Genomic DNA, 23,100 nt, shown 5'->3' with positions numbered 1-23,100 from the left:
AAAGTCTGCCAGGATCCGAGAAGTGGGTTTGGCCTATAGTGGGTCCAAGCTATGGCCAAGCAGAATCCCAAACTGGTTTGGGTTGGAAGGGACCTTAAAGCTCATCCAGCTCCAACCCCTGCCACGGGCAGGGACCCCTTCCACTGGAGCAGCTTGCTCCAAGCCCCTGTGTCCAACCTGGCCTTGAACATTGCCAGGGATGGGATACATCCATTTTTCTCTCTCCTCACTGAGTTCAGCATTGCTTGGGGTCTAAATGAAGACATTGATTTCTCCAGCAATGTCCATGGCTGTGTGATTCGGTGGTTGCTGAGCTTTGGTTGTGGGTAAGGCCCAAAGCTCCCACCATCTCAGCTAATAACTGATCTTCCTCCTTTCCTTCTCCTCTCTGCCTGGATTAGCTCATGCTCATCATTTTACACCTTATTGCTGTGATGGAGCCTGCATCTCTGGAGGCTTTGAAGAGGTTGGACTCTGTTGGGGATGGTCCACTTAAGTCAGGCCATGGGTACAAAGTCCCATCACTGCCCTCTCTCTACACACCTGAGGACCATCTCAGGCCATACCTTGAGGAGCATTTACCCACACTGGAGTGCAGTCCTAGCAAAGAACCAATTATAGGAACACTTGACTCTTTCAAAGGACATTTCTATCTGTGCATCTCAAGAAGCTTCACCAAAACACCTTCTGCTTATTGCTGGAGGAAAAGGGAATGTCCAAAGCAGTTTATTCACAGTCATGGAACAAGCCAGACACCCTCCTGCTCCTAAACTTGCATCTCCCTTCTCCGCCCCCATGGCCACCCAGACACCATTCCCTGCCTCAGCAGCTGTAGTGGGTAGGAGACAGCAGCAGCAGGCTGCTGCTGTGTGGTTTGCAATGTGCCCTGCAGCCTCCTGGCTCTTTAGATGCTTCAGAATAAACCTGTTCATGGGTGCTTTAAGGCCACAGCAATGCACAGATTGCTTTTGCTGCAGGGCAGTCATTGCGGGCTCAGACCTACAGCCTGCTCTGAGCTGCTGCACACACAGGAATCCCTGCTCCAACCCATCTGAGGACCAACGGTGCCCAGGCAGCCCAAGGTGAGCAGGGTGCTGCAGTACATCTCCCCACAGTGACCCCCAGCCAGAGATGGTGCTGGCTGTCAGAGGAAGGGTGCTCCAGCCCCCCTGCACCGGTTTGCCATCTGTAGAACACAGCGTGTCCAAATGTACTGCAGCTTCACGGCGAGCTGGTCCTCCACGGGACTGGTCTTCAGAGACACCAAGCAGCCTCAGTCGCAGCATTCAGCATCCTAAGCACTGCATCTCAAACAAGCCTTTCCTTTGTAATAGGTAGGATGGAAACTGGAAGCCAGGGCTCTCTCCAGGCTCTCTCCTGTTCCTGGGATGGCAATTTCATGTTTTTCCATCAGGCTTTTGCTGTGCAGTCACCACAGTTGGAGGGTTTAGAGCAGCCTCGTATTTCCAAGCCAGCAAGACCCTGCACCAGTCAGACCTGAAGAATCCATGCTGAATTTACACACACACGGCAAATACAGCAGCAAACTCATGGCCCCTTCCTCCCCATCATCTAAAGGACAGCACGTATGGGAATGTTTCACAGGGCTGAGGGGCTCCAGAAGTGCTGTCCTTCGCTTTTCAGTGATGCCATCCCTCATAGAGAACCACATAAAAATGAACTAAAACCCAAACTAAAAGGAATACAAAGACAAAAGCACAGCTGGAGGAGGAAGGGCAGAGCAGGAGGGGATCAGGCTTTAAAAACAATGGAGCCCTTCAGCTGAGCTGGTTCGAGGCCGTCGGTGAAAGCGAGGAGGAAATACATCACCTTACGGATGCGGGCTAACTCCGCTATCCGCTCCCCAAACTCCTGGGCATCTGCTTCATTGCATTGCACATCCTCAGCCCCTGGCTTCTTCCAGAAGATACCCACCGGCTCCAGCAGCTGCCTGTTCATAAGGTGGGTGAGATCAGGAGTCCAGTGCTGGGAAGTGCCGGTCACAGTGACCTTCCCAGGTCTTTCCAGATGGATATCCCAGCGGAGGAAGTGCAGGTTGTGCTGCCGGGTGAAATCCACTCTGTAGATGTGCTCGTTGGGATGCAGCAGCTTCTCACCATCCTGGGGCCTCCCATTCTTCTGCTGCAGGCTCTGGAATCGCAGCCGCATGCACCGGGTGAGCTGGTCATCACGGATGAAGGGCAGCTCGAGCATCCCTGCCTGCACTGCCATCACCTCGGCTGCTCCGCTGCTATGTTTGGCTCTCCAATAGGACACACAGAGGGAAAAAGCTGCCAAGCCACCTCTTCATGGTCCACTGGTGCTAAGCAACCCGGGCCAGTGACGCAGAACACCCTCCAGGGCTTCCTCTGGGTGTCTCTTTGCAGATTAGGAACTGATGGTGCTACCGTGCATGATAATCTATAGGGAAGGGATGTCTGATGTCAGCCTCCCTGGCAACCTGCCTGACAACCACAGCTCGTTATCCCAAAAATGAAGGCATGCAGCCAGGGATGATGATCTTTAAGGTCTTTTCCAACCTGGTTGATTCTATGTGACCCAACAGGTCTGGGCAGCAGGGCTTTCTCTGAAAGAAGGATAATTGAGGTTGGAAGGAGACTATGGAAGGGTCTGGTCCAATCTGCAGCTCAAAGCAGGACTTACTTCAAGGCTAAATAGGGTTGCTTCGGGCTTTGTGCACTCTACCTTTGAGTATCTCCATGGACGGAGATCCCACAGACTCTCTGGGCCCTTGTTTCACTGTCTGACCATGCTCAGTGCTGAAGATAAGCTACTGCTTGTGCTGTTATCTTCTGTCCCATGAATGTGCAGCCCCAGCAACAGTCTGGCTCCATCCTATCCCATACCCTTCCGTTAGGTATTTGCAGACTGGTTGGATGGGGCATTGAGCAAGCTGCTCTAGTGGAAGGTGTCCCTGCCCGTGGCAGGGGGATGGAACTGGATGAGCTTTAAGATCCCTTCCAACCCAAACCATTCTGTGATTATTTCTGGTGCCTCAGACCTTCAGCAAGGACCAGGCTCTAATCCCAGCAGATCTGGTGTCTCCCTGGACCAAAGGGTTAACTTGTGCACTTGACATCTTCCATTTTGCTTTAAAAGTCGCTGCTGCAGTTCACAGCCACGTTTTCTCCTTCCAATTCATCCTAAGCCCTCAAAGCACCATGCAAAGTGTTAGCAAAGGGCCTAATTCATAGGTCTCCAACACCACAGCAAACTGAACATCACTGGGAGGGAAGGCCTGGGGAGAACTGCAGCTTTGGGCAGGAAACAAGGCTTTCAGTAAGCAAGAGGAGGCAGGCAAAGAAGAGCCTCTGAGGGTTAAGGGATGGAAACTGAGAAGGCACAAACACCCACAGCCAAAATACCAAGGGAGGAAAAGCAATGCTGGGGGCAAACTGAAATAACAAGGCGTCCCAAGGGACCCAGCTTCTGTTTGCTTGGTGTTTCCCAAGGCAGGGCTGGAAGTGAATGGTGAGGAGGGAAGAAAATGTGCCTGCTCCCCCTTGGGAGATGCCGATGTGGAGGAAGAAGCTAAACAACCCCTTGTACCACAACAGTCACCACTGCCACGATGGGAGGACACGTTACTGCTTATCCAGAACCCAACAACAGCTATCCTGTTCCCATATGAAGAAAAACCTCGAGTTAAATAAAGAATGGGGATGCTCCAACAAACACAAACTCATGAACTTCATGTTCAGCATCCTAAAACCACACACAACAGAGACTGCAGGTACCGCAGCACATAGAGCAGATGCAAAGGTGTAGGGTGGAGGGCTCCTTTTAGGTCCATTGCCACTGCACCAGGAGGCTGTGTGTGAAGCAGTGATGCTGTCTGCACACACTGATGGGCTTTGGTATGGAAAGGTGCTTGCAACTTGCTGGGCTCTTGTCCTATAAGGAGGCATGCCTGCACCATGGTCTGAGGCCCTCCTGGTTTTGCTTTCATAGGACTGAGTTCTATAGCAGTGGACACTGTATTCAGGCACAGACAGTCCAAGGTCATGGCACTGAGCACCTCCTTCCCTGTACATTCCCTGCTCCCTGGGTCTGCAGCCCCTTGCTCTAGTGCAGCTCTTTGGTGGCTTTCTGGCCCCTAACACAATCCCTTTGGACACCACACTGAAGGATCACTGCTACAAGGTGCAACCCGACCATGGGGCACGCCAGGGATGGATGCTTTAGGGAAGCAGTGCCTTGGGAAAGATGCTAAGATCCTCAAATCACTCTGCCTGCTCCAGTGCAAGGTATTTCATTGCCAAGGTGGGCACACACTGAGAAGCCAAAGAAAGGTAACCCCATGGGAATTAAGGAAACAGGGCCAAATGCTGCAGTGGAGCATCCCGAGTTGTGCTCTTCTTGTCTTTTAGGTGATTTTGGAGTGGCAAGGATCAGATTTGGGATCTGGAGGAGAAGATGGGACTTGATCTACCTGGTTAAAGAGAAAGCGTCCAAGGGTTTGTCTTGAGTGTGAGGTGACTGCAGTGATGATGACTAGTTCCCCTTGATGGATAGACCTTTATGGGAGGTTTGTGCACATGAACCATTCTGGGGACCTCATGCATCCCTGAAGAACCAGCTAAACACAATGCAAATCCAAGGTGTTAAAGACAGGCATTCCCCTGCCATGGGGAATCTCTTACCTTCTGCCACAGAGACTCCCGGGATGCCAGGGAGGAGCAGGCAGCCACGAACCAGCAGTTCCCAACCTGGCCTTGGTGTAAGTCATGGGAGCTGATCCCATCCACAAAGAGGTGTGGATCATTGCAGATTTCCTGTGGGACAGAACAGAAACAGGCACAGAGTAAGGGAGGAGGCAGGGAAACCAGGATCCAGGCTTCTTGGCAAAGGAAGATCTATTCCTCTCTTCCTCAGGCTCCATTTAAACCTGCAGCTTTCTGCTGGCCTCTCTCATCACGCTTGGTGGCAGGAGGACCTTGTCCTGCCTTCTGCTCTCACCAGGACATGGGCAGCATCACTGCTGGAGTGACACCAGACCTATTCCCTGCTCTGTTCCAGCATCAGCACAGCTTTGCTATAACTATCCCTGGTGAAATGGTACATCTCCAAACCATTCCAGCCCCTCTTCTAAATCCACTCTGTTATTTATTATAAGCCCCTCAGCTCTTCTATCCCATGACTGTTTTACACGCTTTTCCCTCTCTTATTTTACTCTGGAGAGCTTCACTCAAACCCACCATCTCCCCTATTGGAACTTGTGGATCCATCTGAAACTAAAACCATGCAGAAGGGCAGAGCCAGGCATTCAGATGAGGAATCACAGTGCCTAAATCAGTGCACCCAGGAAAGCTCAACACACATTGAGGGCTCAGGCTTGGTTGCAAGAAGACAAGTATCCTCACCCACGACCTTCCATGTCTTAGCACAGCAGATGGGGAGAATCTGGTGAGCTAAAAGCTTTGTAGCTGGGCCAGGATGGTTAAATGCTCATTGTGACCCCAAAAGCAGGATGGTGGATAACGCATGGGCACCATGAACGGGAAGTTTGGGGAGGAGGTAGCTAAGAGCTGGGTTCATCCCTCCAACCATTAAGGCACCAACCACATCCCTGTTACTCCACTCAGCTCCTGCTAGGCTGCCCTCTCTTCCCACTCCCACTTAGAGCTTGGCCAAGAAAGCATTAAGATAACAGAGGGTATTGAGCAAGCTTCATGTGAAACACTGCTTCTTTCAACCTTTTCTGCTCATCAGCCCAGGTTGGAAGGTCCTGTACAGCTGGAAGCTGGGAGCAGATGGGCCCAAGAGCTGCAGGAATTGTTTCCCCTTTGTTATCCCATTTAATTGGATGGGGGGGAAAGGGAAAGGAGGTTTCCCTTCTGCTGCCAGGTTTTCAGGCTGCTTGCACATAGAATAACATGTTCCCCCAGACTGCGCACATGGGGATTTGTATTGCCACTGCCCATCACGGGGAGGATCAGGAACTGCTGCTTCATAAGCACCTCCTGCTATTCCCACCTAACCCAGCCAGCAGCATAAATAACCAGAGCCCCATCCGGACACAGACAGGGAAGGGATGAAACCCAAGGGAGAGGAGTAACCCCCTCGCAGCTGCAGGAGGTTGGGATCAGCACTAGAGGGAGGTAAGCTGACAGCCACCAAAGGCGAGAGCTGCCTGCGCTTCCCAGCATCCGAGTGCACACAGGGATGGGAGAGCAGCAGTGGGGTTTAGCTCCTGCTTCACATCACCGAGGAAGCTCTCAGCAGCAGGGGATGCATCCCTCCTGTGTGTTGGTGATGGGGATGTCTGCAAGATCAGTGCTCAGTGATCCTGGCAGAGGCACTGGGTTTGCCCCATCTAAGGACCATGGCTGCCCCTTTTTACCTTTAGCTGAATCTGCAGTGTAGGAAAAGGATGTTGCTTGGTATTAGATCAACAGGGGAGAACATGAAAGCATGAAAAACACATCCTGCTTGTCAGAAATCAGCACAGGGTAAAGCATGTCAGACGTTCAGGGCCCTTCTCCCAGAGCAGAGCTGCAGTTAGCTGTGATTTCCCCATCACCAGGACAGACTTTGCAAACTAAAATCCTCTGATTGCTCATTTAATAGAGGAAGCCCTTTGTAATCATCAAAAGAGCAGCCTGCATTGACAGACATGGGGTAGAACCATTAGAACCTACTCTAGCACCCATGGCAGCAACGAAGGTGCTATGGCTGGAAACACTCATCGGGGCAGGCTCCCTCTGCAAATCACAGCTCTCAGTTCCCTCAGCTCCTCTTCTCAGTACCCCAAATGGGTCCCTAAGGGCATATTGCTCTTGAAGGATTCACTCAGGCAGCTCTTCAGATGCTGCAGTAGGTGCTTCCCATTCAGGTACACACTTGGATGTGGCATTTTAAAGTGCTTTTGGTCCAGTACAGCCCCTACAGAGCAAGGGACCAAGGCACTGCTTCAGTAAGGCTGCAGTGCCCACAGGACTGCACGCAGTACATTGAGCCTTGATTCAGCACCTTCAGAGAAGCTGTGGCTGCCCCATCCCTGGCAGTGCTCAAGGCCAGGTTGGACACAGGGGCTTGGAGCAAGCTGCTCCAGTGGAAGGGGTCCCTGCCCATGGCAAGGGTTGGAGCTGGATGAGCTTTAAGGTCCCTTCAACCCAAACCATTCTGGGATTCTAATAACAGCACTGAACTAAGTTTTCCTTTTCCTCTGGACAGAGATGTCTCACAAAGATAAAGAGCTTGCTCTGCAGCCAGACTGAATTAGTTTTGTATGTGCAAGGGAAGGGTGAAGCAGAGATGCTCTGATCACAGAAGGTCACCACCTTGGCTCCCTCCCCGCCCTCCTGTGCAGCAGACAGAAACCAGGTGAGCAATGAAGTTTACCCATGCAGGTGCTTCTCCAACAAGCAAACACCACGTCACCCTCCCAGCACCATGACCACGAGAGGAAAGGGCAGCGTGAGCACAAACACACACCCCAAAAGGGGGCCTTTGGGGTTCAGCTATCAGCCACCACAGAACCAGTTCAAACTGCCCCTGGCACCTGAGGCTTCAGCAAGCAGTGAGTCCATAGAATCCCAGAGTGGTTTGGGTTGAAGGGACCTTAAAGCTCATCCAGTTCCAACCCCCTGAACAGCAAAGAATAGTAGGGGAAAGCCAAAAGCCATCGCACCACCTTGGCTATGGGAGCCATCCATGCCTCTTTACCCTCAAGCAGAACCTCTCTTGGAGGACCCCAAGGATCCTGAGCACCATCAGAGATGATTTTCTCTCCCTGAAATGGCTGCTGAGCAACAGGCAGCAAAATAGAGCTTAGAGGAAGCCTGTGTGGATGGTCCTATCAAACAATACAGACTGATAACACAGGGAGAGACAACCCCATGATTCATGTATTCCTTCCCACATCCTTCCTCCTGCAAGGGATGTGGGACAGAGGTGGAAATCAGAGCCAGGGCTGGGAGAGCACTGTGAGATGCCTGTTGATGAGAGGCTGATACAGAGGTACCAGGTCTGGCTCATGGGAGCCCAGAACAGGCCAGTTTGGCTTTGGGTTATTGAAGTCCATTAAAGGGAAGAAAAAGACTCAGTGCAATTATCTTGCACTTGGTGTGCTTTTGCTTCCCACCAAATAGCCTGTGGGTTCCTCCCCTTTGCTACTCTCTGCCCTCAACACACACAAATGCATTTAAACCTGAAAACATCACCCTCATCTCCTGATTGTCCAAGTCCACCTGGGGTAGTAATGAGCAAATCGCCCTTTAATTGCCTTTATAAGTGGGGGCTTGCTCATCATAAAGGTTTCTCAGTGCAGAACTGAGCTTTAGAGCCACCAGGGATCTGGATCGTGTCAAGCAGCTGCAGGGAGGGAAAGAGCTAAGAGGGGAAAATAACCATGTGAGAGACAACATCTGCTGCATGCCAGGACCGCTTTCTGCTAACAAGACTAACAAGGAGCAGACGGGTGTAATTGCACTGCAGAGCCTGATGATTCAGGAGCAGCGATTTCACTCAGCCTTGCAGCATCAGCAATACAATCTATTGGTGTGGCTGTGCTTCCCCCAGCCTGGGCAATGGGCAGCTGGAAGGATGCTGGGTTTTAAATGTCATTCACACGAGCCAGAGAGCAGGAGGTATCCAAGCACAGTGAGCAAGGGTGATGGTGCTGACACGAAGGTCTTTTTTTTTACTGCTGGGATGGACTCTTCATTAGGGACTGTAGTGATAGGACAAGGGGTAATGGGTTAAAACTGAAACAGGGGAAGTTTAGATTGGATATAAGGAGGAAGTTCTTTACTGTGAGGGTGCTGAGGCACTGGAATGGGTTGCCCAAGGAGGTTGTGAATGCTCCATCCCTGGCAGTGTTCAAGGCCAGGTTGGACGAGGCCTTGGGAAATATGGTTTAGAGCGAGGTGTCCCTGCCCATGGCAGGGGGGTTGGAACTTGATCTTAAGGTCCTTTCCAACCCAAACTATTCTATGATTCTATGATTTTGCACCAGGGTGATAGGGAAGGGAAATAGGGTGAGGTTAGAAAACCAGGGGTCTGTGTTTAAGGGGGGGTTATTACAGAACCATAGAATCATGGAATGGTGGGAAGGGACTCTAAAGCCCATCCAGCTCCAGCCCTCATACCACGGGCAGGGACCCCTTCCACTGGAGCAGCTTGCTCCAAGCCCCTGTGTCCAACCTGGCCTTGAACACTGCCAGGGATGGGGCAGCCACAGCTTCTCTGGGCACCCTGTGCCAGCGCCTCAGCACCCTCAGAGGGAAGAGCTTCTGCCTAAGAGCTCAGCTCAGTCTCCCCTCTTTCAGTTTAAAACCATTCCCCTTTGTCCTATTGCGACAGCCCCGACTAAAAACGACACACATGGAAGGGTAGGTTTGGTTGGTAATACTTGCACCCTGTACAACTGAGATGGTTTCTATTGCCTCAGTCAGACATCCTTCCTGCTAATGCACCCATTGTATCTCAATGTACACACGTGTATCTGTTATCAGCTCCCACACCATGCACAGGGCGTTGGACACTCCACCCACAGCAAACAGAACTCGCCTTCTTTAAGGCATCACATAACTACCCTCCCCAGCAACCCCATGACTCTGCCTGTGTAGCTCAGCACTACGCTGTGCCGTTTGGTTTGGCACCAGGAAGAGCGGGGGACGGTGGCAAACAAGATCTAAAGGTCAATTTGCAGGCTTAGCAGCCTTGAGAGGTCCCTCTGCGGCTTTACCTTCTGCATAGCCAAGGTACAGAGGCAGCAAAGAGGTCTATGTTAAAGCAATGAGATGTGAACAGACACAACTTGCTGTGAGCACTGCGCCTTGCCAGGAGCAGATGGAGAGGGAGGATGGGGAGGAGGAACAAGTGCAGAGACCTTGGACCCGCTGTTCCCGTTCCTCCTGCCCGCATTCCCCAGGGATGCACTCTTGGAAAGCCTCATCATTACTCAGCCCAGGACTTCTTCAGTCTCTACCCAGCCAAGACTGATGCAGAGGCCACCAGAGCATCTCCACGCATTCAGACGCAGCCCTCCCCACATTGCCTCTCCCACTGAGTTGTTTTGATGTGTTTGGTTGCAGAGCTGCTAAGGAAAAACATTCCCTGGATCCTGACAGATCTGCAGATCTCAGTGCCCAAGCAGGGAAACCTTCACATGCCTTGCTGACAAACTGGGGGTGAGATGCTCAGAGCAGTGTGATGATGGGCACCAGGTTATCCCATCCATAGGCAGAAGTGGTCCCTCTCGGTTTCAAGTCCCAGCACAGTCTGATCACCACTCAAAACATCATTCCTTTAGGGAAACAATGCCACCTGGCTCTTCTTCATGCTGCATCATCTGAATGAACCTGACCCTTCAGGTGCACACAACCACAGCCTTGAGATGGGAAGGAGAGCAAACCCATCAGCTCTCAGAGAGAGATCCACCTGGATCTCCTTCCCTTAAATCATATTGATGGAAGCATGGACTCGAGGGAGCCACACCAAAACCAAGCTCTCATGGCTGTTTAACACCCTACAACAGATACACCCCTATGATTCACTACAGTGCTGCTGGCCACCTTCTCCCAAGTCCTCCATCTTCCATCATGTCCTGGTCTTGAGCTCTCCTAGGCATTTCCTTTGACCAAGCTCCCTTGGGATGATGCTAAGGACTTGCAGGGTGAGAAACAACCCTGGTTTAGTAGCATCATGGGTTCAAAATACACCCACCCTCCAAAGCCCATCCTCTTACCATGGCACGCTGCACCCTCAGTTGCACCAGCACTTGTAGCTGTTGGGTCTAACCTCAACCAGAGGAACTGCTTTGGCCTGAAACCATCAGGCCCCAGCCTTGTTCATAGGGTTCACATTGGTACAAGTGAGGGACTACAAACCACAGGCATGAGCCATGAGGCTGCTCCACAGCTTGTACCACTTTGGAGCCATCAGTCCCCATCCTGGAGGACATAGTGGTGGAGATGCATTGGTGGAAAGGAAGGAACCTATTCAAGTAAGCCCTGCTGTGAGAAACCACTGTATTTGGGAAGGAATGGTCCAACCCCCCCCTCTCATCACAGAGCTATTGTTACATCCCAGAGCGAAATGATGTGGCCACAATCTCAGCTGCATCATTTCTGCCTCCATGCAACATAATACAGGTTTGGCACTTGTGCCGGCTGAACGCTGCCCTGCCTGCATCCCAATTCCTGTGTCTCCCTGAAAGCCAAGCTTTTAAAACAGGGTTTAGGAATCCACATCATGTGGGGTTTTGTTTTGGTTTTTAATTATCCTAAAAGCCAAGTTACTGATGGGAAAACAAAGAACCTGAAGCTGCAAAGGAAAACTACCTATACTTTCCACGTGCGTATCGCAGATGAAAACTTCCTAACTACTTTTCCATGGGGATACCTCCTATACCCTCTAAAGCAAGGAGGAATTGCCCTTTGGTTTGCCATTGTGTCACATTTATAGCACAACAGAACCTCAACCCAAGACCAGGGCTTGCCCCCATCACAGTCCCAGTTAATCTCTGACTATGCAATGACAATGAAGAGGTTATCATGAGTTCAAGCCACTGAAAGAAACGACTCCCAGCCCACACCTATTCTGGTTATCCCAACCCTGGGAAACCACCCTCTAGAAATATGGGCTCAGCAGCTTTCGTTAGCTGGGAGAAGGAGCAAAAAGGAGCCTTATATAGAATGATCCAACAGGCAGCCAGCAGGAAAAGGCTGAGCTCTGCTGTTGTTAAGAGAAGGAAGTGGAGAGGAACTTGGCAGCAGGGTTGGCCATTAGCATCCAGCCACCTCCAATGGAGTGCTCAGCAAAAAGGATGAAGCCTGATTTAACAACAAACAGGGATCTCCCAAGGAACCCACAGGCTCCAGACATGAAACTGCAGCAAGGAAAGGACAAGCCCTTCCCCTTGATGTGTTTATAAAGACAGATAAGACCATCCCTGGTCAAGCCATTGATGGTCCTGGAGAGGAGTTCAGGCTCTGCTAAGTGAGGCAAGAAGGAAAGATGATGGAAAGAGGGTTTGTCCTTGTTTCTTTGTGGGTGTTGGCATCCCAGAGCCATCAGATCCAAGCAAGCTTCATCTCTCCTTGAGAACATCACTTCCCCTTACGGTGATTTCCTCCTGACCTGCTTGACATTCCCAATAACAGGCAATCCACAGCATTTCCAGATGAGACTCTGAAGCCTTCAACTCATGCTCAGTTTGCTGCCAATCGACTGAGAGACACAACAATGCAGATACAGCAGCTCCAAGACAGGAACGTGCGCCAGCTCTCCCAGCAGTAGGTAGCACAAGGTCTCCACACAAACTCACTACACGGTTTACATGGGCTGTATACAACCTAAACATCTATGGTTAGGCTTTTAGCCAGTTTCTCCAGTTATTAAGCACTCTGTTTAAGCTTTCCATCATTAATTCCTCCACAACTCTATTAGTGGTATTTGTCTCGGACCACAGTCAAGCTTTAACCATCCATCACCACTCTCCATGAAGATGGTTTGTCCACCCTTTTCCTTCTTGGAGGGGAACTGGGAGGAATGCATCACTGAGCGGTGGCTTCTTCCCAAAGATCCAGAAACACCAGAGATATGGGATGCTTCATTTCATCTCTATGTGAGCACACAGGTCATCCCTCCCATGTTGCAGTCTCTTGCCTTGTTGGTCAATGCAGCTCCTGCTGGCCTCAGCTATTACCAAAAGGGTGATTGCTTCAGCTTGTCTTTGCTGACCTGAGTTCTTGTGGGATCTAAGCAAGACACTACAAGGCCCAGGGGCTGGAGAAGGGGTGCCAGCTTGTCTCTGCCTCACAGGGACCAGGAACAGTGGCTGAAGCACTGATCTTTAGGGCACTTGGGAAGCCAGAGCATTTATTAAACTCCCAAAGGAGCATCACCCTGGGGTGCTGGTTTTGGCTGTAGTTTCTATGCTCAAGGATAGTCTAAAAGAGACGTGTTGGTGAGCTCATAGAAATGAGCATCCAGATGCTCATGTGAGGGGTCAACGGATCACACAAGTTAGCACCCCACTATGAAGGCTTGGTCCTGTTGAGCTCAACTACCAAGGACCAAGCGCTGTGCTCCAGGACAGTGCCAGCACCTAAAGACGTTCTCAAGGATGCTTTGCATTGGAAGGGGAATGGACAAGATGACCTCTGAAGGTCTCTTCCAACCCAAACCATTCAATGATTCTCCTTCACTTCTCCCTGTGCCCCAGTTCAGGACTATCTTGCCCATAGGGGTGCCTGGGGCATGGCAGGAAGCTATGCGCTGGATGTCTACTACCATACGTGGCACCAAGACAGCATGCAGGTTGGGAACAGATGGCCGTGAGCCTCTGTGTTATATATATATAATACATATCTATATATCTTTCAGAGGAGAACCAGTGCCATTGCACTCCCTCTCAAATTGCATTGGGGTTTTATTTTAAACAAGGACGGCTTGAAGAATTCATTGTTCTGTACAAATAATTCAGGTGGTGTCAAGTGCTTTGGCAGCAAGGAAAGGACAAGCCCTTGCCCTGGAGGATTTATAAAGGCAGACATGAGCTGCATTGATTCATCCCCGGTCAAGCCATTGATGGTCCTGGACTGAACAGGAGTGAGGCAAGAGGGAAAGATGATGGAGAAAAGGTTTGTCCCTGTTTCTTTACAGGTGTAGGTATCCCTCAGCCTCAACCACATATGCATTACGGGGTTACCATATAGTTAGGGGGAACAGAAATGCAGAAGCAATGAGTGTGCACACAGCAGCCACGGAATGTATGCCAAAACGAAGCAAATTCACACCAAAAACCACCTGAAACCCTAATAAAAGCACATCCTGAGGCAGCGACCTGTCTTTAGAGCAAGTGATCCGGAGATGCAGTCAGTTGTTCTCTCCTGGAAGAACAGAACTGGATGGTGCTTGGAGGAAGAGGGTCAGGATTAGTTCAATGGGGAGTTAATGCAAGGAAGTGACCTCTTGTTACACAGAAACCAGCTGACACATCAACAGTGCTGTTTGCCAGACCAAGGAAACAACTCCCTTTCTGCTCCAGCTGCAGGGCTCCGGCTTTTGTCCTCCCACCAACGCTTCCTCCTATTTGTTCCTTCCTCTTAACCACTTCTTGCAGCAGCCGCACTCAGCCCCTGGTTTAACCAAACCTCATGTTTTATTTTCATGCAATCACAGAATCAGACTGGTTTGGGTTGAAGGGACCTTAAAGCTCATCCAGCTCCAACCCCTGCCACGGGCAGGGACCCCTTCCACTAGAGCAGCTTGCTCCAAGTCCCCGTGTCCAACCTGGCCTTCAACACTGCCAGGGATGGGGCAGCCACAGCTTCTCTGGGCACCCTGTGCCAGCGCCTCAGCACCCTCACAGTAAGGAACTCCTTCCTTATATCCAATCTAAAGTTCCCCTTTTTCAGTTTGAACCCATCATCCCTTGTCCTATCCCTACAGTCCCTGATGAAGAGTCCCTCTCCAGCATCCTTGTAGCCCCTTCAGATATCTGGGAAGACCTGCACCATTCCCTCCCTTGGAGCTCAGAGGGCAGTGGATGCTCAAGGCTCCTTTCTGCAACACCCTCTGCTATCATTATGCTATGCCCTGTTCCCAGAACAGTAATTTCTAGATGTCGACACGCAGTTGCATTAAGAAGCAGCAATGAATCTAATTCACTGATTTTAATGATGCTTTTGCATTTAAGGCTGTGTCCTTCTAATGCTGAGGACAGAGCAGACTGATGAATAAGTTCTCATCAAAGGCTGGATGTATGTGAGCCATACTCACACCGGGCAGCTTATTATCCCCTATCCTCATCCAGGCAGAACAGGAGTATCCAGTGAGATCTGCCAGAATGCAGCCAGCATCAGCATCACATTTAGTAAGAAAAGACACCTTTTACAATAAGCATAGAATCACAGAATGGTTTGGGTTGGAAAGGGCCTTAAGATCATCCAGTTCCAACCCCCTGCCATAGGCAGGGACACCTCACACTAAACCACGGCACCCAAGGCTCTGTCCAACCTGGCCTTGAACACCGCCAGAGATGGAGCACTCACAACTTCCTTGGGCAACCCATTCCAGTGCATCAGCACCCTCACAGTAAAGAACTTCTTCCTTATATCCAATCTAAACTTCCCCTGTTTCATTCTGAACCCATCACCCCTTGTCCTATCACTGCAGTCCCTGATGAAGAGTCCCCATCCAGCATCCTTGTAGCCCCTTCAGATAAACGATAACAAAACCTTCTCTTGTCCATCCTTGAGGGGAAGGGAATGGCTTAGAAACATACAAACAAGGTCAGTTCAGAGCTTGCATTAAGTGGAGGCCAAACCCCTTCTTGGCAAGGAGCGACCAGACTGGCAAGCAGCTCCAGGCTGTCCTGCAAGCGGCAGATAAATTAACAGGAGAGAGGCTCATAAATTCCTAAGCTGAGAAACACAAAGGTCTGGAAGGACTCCGGCTCCTGTGATGGATCACAGGCAGACTGCTCAGGAGATGATCCCTCGGTCCATCCAGCAGCACAGAGGAGCCGCAGCATCAGTGTAACCATGAGCATCCTTTGGACCAAAACCGAGCGAGACACACCAAAAACCTGAGCAAAGACATCTTGTAGCCAAGGGCCAGAGGTTCTTATCACTGGCAGAAGCTCCAAGCAGGGCACCATAAGGTTCTTGTCTCCCCATGACTATTACCACCCTAATTGCCTCCATGTGCCTGCTTCAGCTGAGCCCTCAGAGCAAAGAACCACAAGGACTTGACCTCTGTCTTCCCCATTATCTTCAGCCTTGTGTTCTTGCCAGCTTCCAGCCTGTGCTATGCACTGAGGAAAAGACCTTTTAATGCAGAATCTTAGAGGCTGGTCTTGCTTTTAGTGAATTAGTTCATTGACTCCTTTCCCCTTCCAGGAAAACCCCCTGGGGAATGCTTGTATAACCCTCACTCTGCAAGTGGAAGGAACTAAGTGCTTAATAACGCAAGGGAAAGAGGATCTGAGAGATGCTCCCATCCTGCAACACCTCCTCATCCTCCAAACACAACAGCATAGGATTCAGGAGACAACAGATATAATGGACAAAAATGCTATAGAGGTCAGGTTAGATCTATGTCAGGCTGACAGGGAAGTGGCTACTGGAAAATAGTGTTTTCTCCATATCTAAAGCAAGATTCCTCTTGTCTGGCTGGATAAAACCCCCAAGACTGGGCTGTGAATGAGAGCATCAATCCCCAGTGCCGTGGCCCTGCTGCCCTAAGTCCTCCTGCTTCCCACAACCCTTCCCAAAACACCTGACTTCTCTTTCTTCCCCAGAACTCCTCTATCACTTTCCCCTCCAAATGGCATTGCCTTCACCCACATAAAGTAACATTGCCATTTAGCAAGAACCTATCTTTACGCTGTTTAATCCCCACCTTTGGTGCAGCTCATCACTGAATTGCCACCTGGTGCCTTCCAAGCATCTTTGTCCCAACCACTCTGCACCTTAGGGAACACCGTAAGTTGCTTCTGCAAGGTCCTGTTTCACACTGCTATGCACAGGGAAACACTCAGCACACAACAGCCCCATCTGCCTTGTGGGACAGGGAGTAAAACCCTGCTCCAGGCTCAACCTTGCTCCCTAGGAAGAGCTGAAGGACCAGAGCATGCAGTTCACATGGTTCAACATACACTGTGCATGGAGTAAGCCTCCATCCAGGCTTCATTTGCTTCCCATGGGTGCATAGTGATGCCCAAATTTCTCTTGGCTGTTAAACCAGTCTCAGCAGCAGGTCATCACTTGGTGGACTGAACCTGAACCACATGCCCTGTCCCTTCCTGCAGAGGGAAAACAAGCCCCACTAATATTAATAGGGATATTAATGACCCTAATTTAACCCTGTACCGATCCCACAGCACCATTGGAAGCAGTCTGTACCCAAGAAGAGGGTTTGGGACAGTGATGATTAGAAGACATGAGCTGTTTTCCCACAGGGTAGATGAATAATACTGGGCCATCACTGTTTTCACCCCAGGGCATCAACAGCCACAACTGAGTGTACCAAACCCTCCCATCTCTGCCACCCAGCCTGCACCTCATCCATCCCCTTCCCCTCTTCTCAGTGCCACCCCTTCCCATTTACCCAGCTCCTAAAAGCCCAAACCAGCTCACCTAAGGCACAGACTAAAGCTCCATCTCCTGTGCTGCACTGACATGACTTCTGTCTCAAAAAGGGAGGGTTGTGAGGTTCAGGCTAAGACTTTCTCTATGCTTGAATGCAGAGATCTCCCTCTCCTTTGTATGATACCAAGGGAAAGGAGTTTCAAGCAAGGTACTGGGATCTGGGCTTAGCCCAAAAAGCCAGGTTTAATTTCTAATGCAATAGCCAAGCGCTGCTGCCAGAAAGAGATGCTGATGCTGCTCTCACCAGCTCCAAAACCTGCTTTGGCTCAGCAGGGAGCAGCCAGATCTCTTAAGTGGATGCACTAAACCAGTGCTCTTCAGGACTCACTTCCCAGCTCAGGCTGATGCTCTGGTGATGCTGCACCTTGAATCCTGTGCTCAGTTCTGGGCCCCTCACTGCAAGAGAGACATTGAGGGGCTGGAGTGGGGCCAGAGAAGGGAATGGGGCTGGAGCAGGGCCTGGAGCCCAAGTGTGATGGGGAAGGGCTGAGGGACCTGGGGGGTTCAGATGGAGAAGAGAAGGCTCAGGGGGGACCTCATGGCTGCCTCCAAGTGCCTGAGAGGAGGATGGAGCCAGGAGGGGCTGGGCTCTGCTCCCAAGGAACAAGGGATGGGACAAGAGGAACCGGCCTCAAGCTGCACCAGGGCAGGTTTAGATGGAGCTGAGGAGCAATTCCTGCCCCAGAGGGTGCTCAGGCATTGGAACAGGCTGCCCAGGGCAGGGCTGCAGGCACCGGCCCTGCAAGGGTTCACACCCCGTGGAGATGAGGCCTTAGTGCCATGGGGCAGTGGTGGCCTTGGCAATGCTGGGAATGGTTGGACTGGATGAGCTTAAAGGGCTTTTCCAACCCAGTTTATTCTATAACTCTGTACTATGGTTTCCCTCCCTCCAATGCACTCAGACATCAGCCCACTGGCTTCCCTGTGCTGCACGACGAAGGCAAACAACCACTGCAGCCAAAGCCCCATGAGAGGGCTCAAACAGCTGCTGCCTCTGCAAAGCTCTGGCATCCAGAGCAGGGCTGGAGGCCAGGGGACAGCAGGGAGGAAGGGAGGGAAGGAAGGAGGGAGGACACCCACCAGAGAGAATACGGCTGAGCCCATTCCAGGAAGGGCTGCAACACCAGAGGCTGAAGAAAACAGCCTAGGAAGGGTTGTCCATGGGCTGTCCCAACAAACCCCTTCAGCATCCCCTTTGCCCCCTGCCCAGAAGAACCTTAAGCAAGAGGAGGAGCACTGCAGAAGTTGCTTTTCTTATTCCCAAAGCAGTCCCAGTTTTTGGACCCTCATGGAAAAGCAGGAAGGATGAGGGCAGGTCCTGGTTGAGAAGGAAGGGATGCACACACGAGGGATGGGCTCTTTAGGTCTGTACTAGTGCCACGTAAATACATGGGAATGAGATCCTGCCTCTGCCAAAGCTCATTCCCAGCACACCAGTGAGTTCACCACATTCACTTCCCACATGCAACTGCTTTGACTGAAGAACTTAGCTCCGACGTTCTACTTCTCTGCATGGATCATTGACAACAGCAAACAGTGCTTCTAATAGCTGACAGCTTTGACTTCCAATCTCACAGCAAAGCTGAGGCATGGGGAGCTCGTGTGTTTTATCACACACTGTCAGCTGAAACTGCTATTCTATGACTCTCCAAAACAAACCATGGCCACGGCCCTGAGATAAGAACACGTGTACACCCCATCCCCTCCTTGCAGACAGAGTCCCTGGGGCTGACACACTCCATTTCTGGGTCAGGAAGTCCCAAAGCACACGTTCCAAAAGCTGGGAGCATCACTCCGTTTGGCTTTCCTAAGCAAGAACAAAACGGGATTGCCTAAGGAATGATTTGCTGGTTGTGATAGGAGGAGGATGCTGTAGGGACCTAAATGTGGCTTAATAACTGCATCACCCAGTTACTACATAAGAGAGAAGCTGATTGGAATTTCATGGACCCTTTGGATCCTACGGGAGAAGCTGATGGTGTTTCCCATCATATATATATGATAAATATAGATATGATGGGAATATCATATATATATGATATATATATCTCACCTACATCCCTATATACATATCCGTATATAGGGATATAAATCAAAATCCCTAACACCCAGATGCACCACAGTTGCATTCTGGCAGAAGATGCTGGGACCTTTTGCTGGGCTTTCTCCTTTGGAGAGCTGGTATGAATTCAGACAGAATCGGGTCCAGCCACTAAAACCATCACTTTGCATTGGCTGGTCGGCACAAAGCAGTTCTTCCCCCATGAAATTCAGTCACTTTTGCCAAAATGAACAACTGAAACCTGGAGAAATCCTGTAGGGAAAGAGGCTTCTGGAACGTTCAGCTGTAACCAGGGCTGATGTGAGCTCACATTCCGGTTTTTATGGTGATTCTGGGGTCAAGGGATCTAGATAGCTTTGATCAAATGATCTGACCAGACAGCATCAAGGAGTCTGCTGCTGCTCAGCATAAACTCCTTCTGGTGCCAGGACTGGTGGCAGAGTTCCCATTGTCTGGTGCAGAAGAAGGACCATCTCCATGCCTAGCCAAGCGCACAGGACCATGTTTGTATGTAGGACTGACTTCCAGCACCCATTCCTACTACCAGCCTATGCCAGAAGCAGCCTGTATTCAACCATCCTGTAATTGCTTTAAAGGTGCCTTCCAACCCAAACTGTTCTATGAGCCTATGAAACAGCAGAGCAGGCTGGCTGGAAAGAGCTTGAATTCACTCCATGCTTCAGCAGGGATGGGTTTGGATTAGATGAGCACGACACCATTCAAGTGAAGACCAGGAGGTCAGAAAGCTTTCTTATAAAGACCTCATACTGATGGTACCTTGCTGTCCGACCCATGTCCTCTTAAGCACGAGTGGATGCTACAGGCCTGAACACCAAGCGAGCTGAAAGCCAGAAAAGCAGATGGAGAACAGCTCTGAGCCACTGATGCTCAGCAGAAGATGAGCAAACTTTGCCCCTCCACAACTGAACCAAACTCCCTGTCATTAGACATAGCTCTGAATGTGTGTCTGAATGCAAACCCCAGCAAGGGGGTGTCAAACACATCCCTACCCTTTAGTCCCAAAGATGTTTAGAAAGCATCGCCTATGTGCTGTATAAATGGGATGTAAAGTGTGCTGATGCTGCCTCCCACAGTGAGACCAAACCATGGTGGGCCCTGCCTTCAGCAGGCAGCAGCGCACGGAGCATCCTCACCCAGCGGATGAGGGTAATAAACTAAAACCCACAGAGAGCTTTGCACAAAGCCTGTGTCCACACGGACCTGGTGTGGAAGAGCCCAAGGCAGAGCAGAGGGAAGCGCGACCTCCTCCCACCAGGATGCTGCAGGGCTCGGCCACACAGAAACTCAGTTCAGCTCCATCCCTCCCTTCACACAAAGGCTTTTTGTCCTCGGCCCCAGACTGCCCTCAACCACACAGACCCAGCTCTGTCCTGCAAGAGGGCAGATGCTTTCCAGTGCTGCCAGAGGGGATGAGGATGACGAGAGCAGCTCACGCGACCCTGCCGAGCTGAGATGCCACCAAGCTCCATGTAAAACAGCACGGGCTGGGCAGAGAGATCTGCTTTCAAGAAGGAAACCCCACTGTGCTCGATGCAGTGATACTGCCTCTCTCCAACCACAGTTATCATTGCCATCTGGGACTCCTTGTACTTCATGGCAGTCAGAGAAGTGGCCTCATGGTCTTGGCAGTGCTGGGGAATGGTCGGATTTGGTGATCTTGAAGGTCTTTTCCAACCTGGTTGATTCCATGGTTCTAGGATCAACCCCAAGCAGATGGCCATGCTAGGACATGCACATTCCCCACACTGCCCTCCAGACTTGATTGTGCATCTTTTGGGCAGGCACTGAGACAGCAGAAGGGGCACAGGCAGCACTGGGGACAGGCAAAGTTATCCCCAGGCTCCCAGAACCTGCCTCCATGACAGACACAGCAGCGTGGAGGACATGAGGAGTGTTCGTCCTCCATGGACAAGGAGGGGAAGGATGGGTTAAGAACACTCAGCTCCCAAAGACCCACAAACCACCTCACTGAGAATCACAGACTGGTTTGTGCTGGAACGGAGCTTAAAGCTCATCCAGCTCCAACCCCTACCACAGGCAGGGACCCCTTCCACTGGAGCAGCTTGCTCCAAGCCCCTGTGTCCAACCTGGCCTTGAACACTGCCAGGGATGGGGCAGCCACAGCTTCTCTGGGCACCCTGTGCCAGCGCCTCAGCACCCTCACAAGGAAGATCTTTATATCTAACCTTATATCTGACTTTCTTTATGTCTAACTCACCCAAAGCTTATCTGCTTTTCCCTTTCAAATAGACCATCAAGAGTATTCATAGATAACGCTTTGCTCTGCTGGACCCATCAAGCTTAACAAGAGTACCCAACACCAACCTGGCTGCAAACCATCTCTCTGTTTTATGCATGGGGAAACTGAGTCACAGAGAAGCCTCCCTTCCTCTTGGCTCTCACTGGGGGTAAAGCAGACTGACCCAGGTGCATCAGGTCTGACTGGCATCCCAGAGGCTCACACCACCAAGCCTGAGCAAATAAACCCTGGTGGGGAGAGGAAACGTTGGCTGAGGCTTGGAGCCCTTGGTGAAGGATGAATGTGAATGGTGAAGGATGCACTGAGCATTTGGGGATGCTGGAGAGCAGCGATGGCAGAAGGCTGCGTTGGGATGGGTGCACTTACTTTGGGTCGCTTCCACTGGATGCCCTGGATCCTTGACTTGTAGAACAGTGAATCATCGTTGGCAGGGAAAAGCGGGTCCTCGAAGAGCTGCTTCCGCCGCTGACATTCCTTCTTCAGGGAGGCGTAGCGCTGGTTCTCGTAGGGCTTCACCGAGGAGAACATCCTTCCCACCGGCCCTGGAGGACAGGGAGAGTGGGAATGAGATGGGGCAGGGTCTGCCCACGGACACTCAGTCCTTCCCTGCAGCATCTGAGTGGCAGGACCAAGACATTGCGGCTCACCTACATCAATAAACTCCACTTCTGAAGTCCCATGAGCACCCCTGGCTCACTCCTGGAGGTACCATAGAATCATGGAATCAATTGGTTGGAAAAGCCCTTTCAGCTCATCCAGCCCAACCATTCCCAGCACTGCCAAGGCCACCACTGCCCCATGGCACTGAGGCCTCGTCACCACGGGGTGTGAACCCTTGCAGGGCCAGTGCCTGCAGCCCTGCCCTGGGCAGCCTGTTCCAATGCCTGAGCACCCTCTGGGGCAGGAATTGGTCCTCAGCTCCATCTAAACCTGCCCTGGTGCAGCTTGAGGCCGGTTCCTCTTGTCCCATCCCTTGTTCCTTGGGAGCAGAGCCCAGCCCCTCCTGGCTCCATCCTCCTCTCAGGCAGTTGGAGGCAGCCATCAGGACCCTCCTGAGCCTTCTCTTTTCCATCTGAACCCCCCAGGTCCCTCAGCCCTTCCCCATCACACTTGGGCTCCAGGCCCTGCACCAGCTCCACTGCCCTCCTCTGGCCCTGCTCCATCTCCTCAGTGTCTCTCTTGTAGTGAGGGGACCAGAACTGAACACAAGATTTGAGGTGCAGCCTCACCAGTGCTTCATCACCAATTTAAGCATGCAGGGAAAGTCCTACATACTAATGAAGAGGGACCAATGTCTCCTCTAAGCCTAAGCGTACCTTGTTGGTCCCCTGGATACAGGATTCCCATTTCACCCCGAAGTTGGACATACACCATCAAGACATGCACAGTAGATGATAGCCAGTGACCTGTCTCTTAGTGAATTTGTAACTCCTTTGGGAAAAACAGAGATCCCAGAGGCAAAGGAGGAGAAGACATCCCCTGCAAGACAGGTTTCATGGGGCTGAGCCCAACCCAGAGAACCCCCTCCATGCAGCCTCGAATCAGAGGATGATCTGGGTTGGAAGAGACCTTAAAGCTCATCCAGCTCCAACCCCTGCCACGAGCAGGGACCCCTTCCACTGGAGCAGCTT

General features: G+C 51.2%; 2 protein-coding genes across 2 annotated transcripts in view; both read right to left on the bottom strand.

Annotated features, from left to right (window-relative positions):
- CAPN5 (calpain 5) overlaps positions 1 to 22,127 on the bottom strand; it is a 38,743-nt gene extending 16,616 nt beyond the window's left edge. The window contains exons 1-2 of the mRNA XM_061351371.1: positions 21,836 to 22,127; positions 4,665 to 4,796 (exon numbers count right to left, since the gene is read on the bottom strand). Coding sequence (XP_061207355.1) covers positions 4,665 to 4,796; positions 21,836 to 22,084 — 381 coding nt within the window. The 5' untranslated portion in view covers positions 22,085 to 22,127. The remainder of the gene's footprint in view (positions 1 to 4,664; positions 4,797 to 21,835) is intronic.
- OMP (olfactory marker protein) lies at positions 1,332 to 2,998 on the bottom strand. Its single transcript, XM_061351372.1, has one exon. The coding sequence runs from the start codon at positions 2,230 to 2,232 to the stop codon at positions 1,753 to 1,755; it is 480 nt and encodes a 159-aa protein (XP_061207356.1). The 5' UTR covers positions 2,233 to 2,998; the 3' UTR covers positions 1,332 to 1,752.
- Positions 22,128 to 23,100: the final 973 nt, after the last annotated feature.

The sequence above is a fragment of the Neopsephotus bourkii genome, unplaced genomic scaffold (assembly GCF_033783945.1).
Source record: "Neopsephotus bourkii isolate Nb327-2 ecotype Australia unplaced genomic scaffold, CSIRO-AGI_Nbou_v1 NB_580, whole genome shotgun sequence".
Lineage (NCBI taxonomy): Eukaryota > Metazoa > Chordata > Aves > Psittaciformes > Psittacidae > Neopsephotus > Neopsephotus bourkii.
Note: the sequence above shows the minus strand (reverse complement) of the source record. Positions and strands in the feature narration are given on the sequence as shown.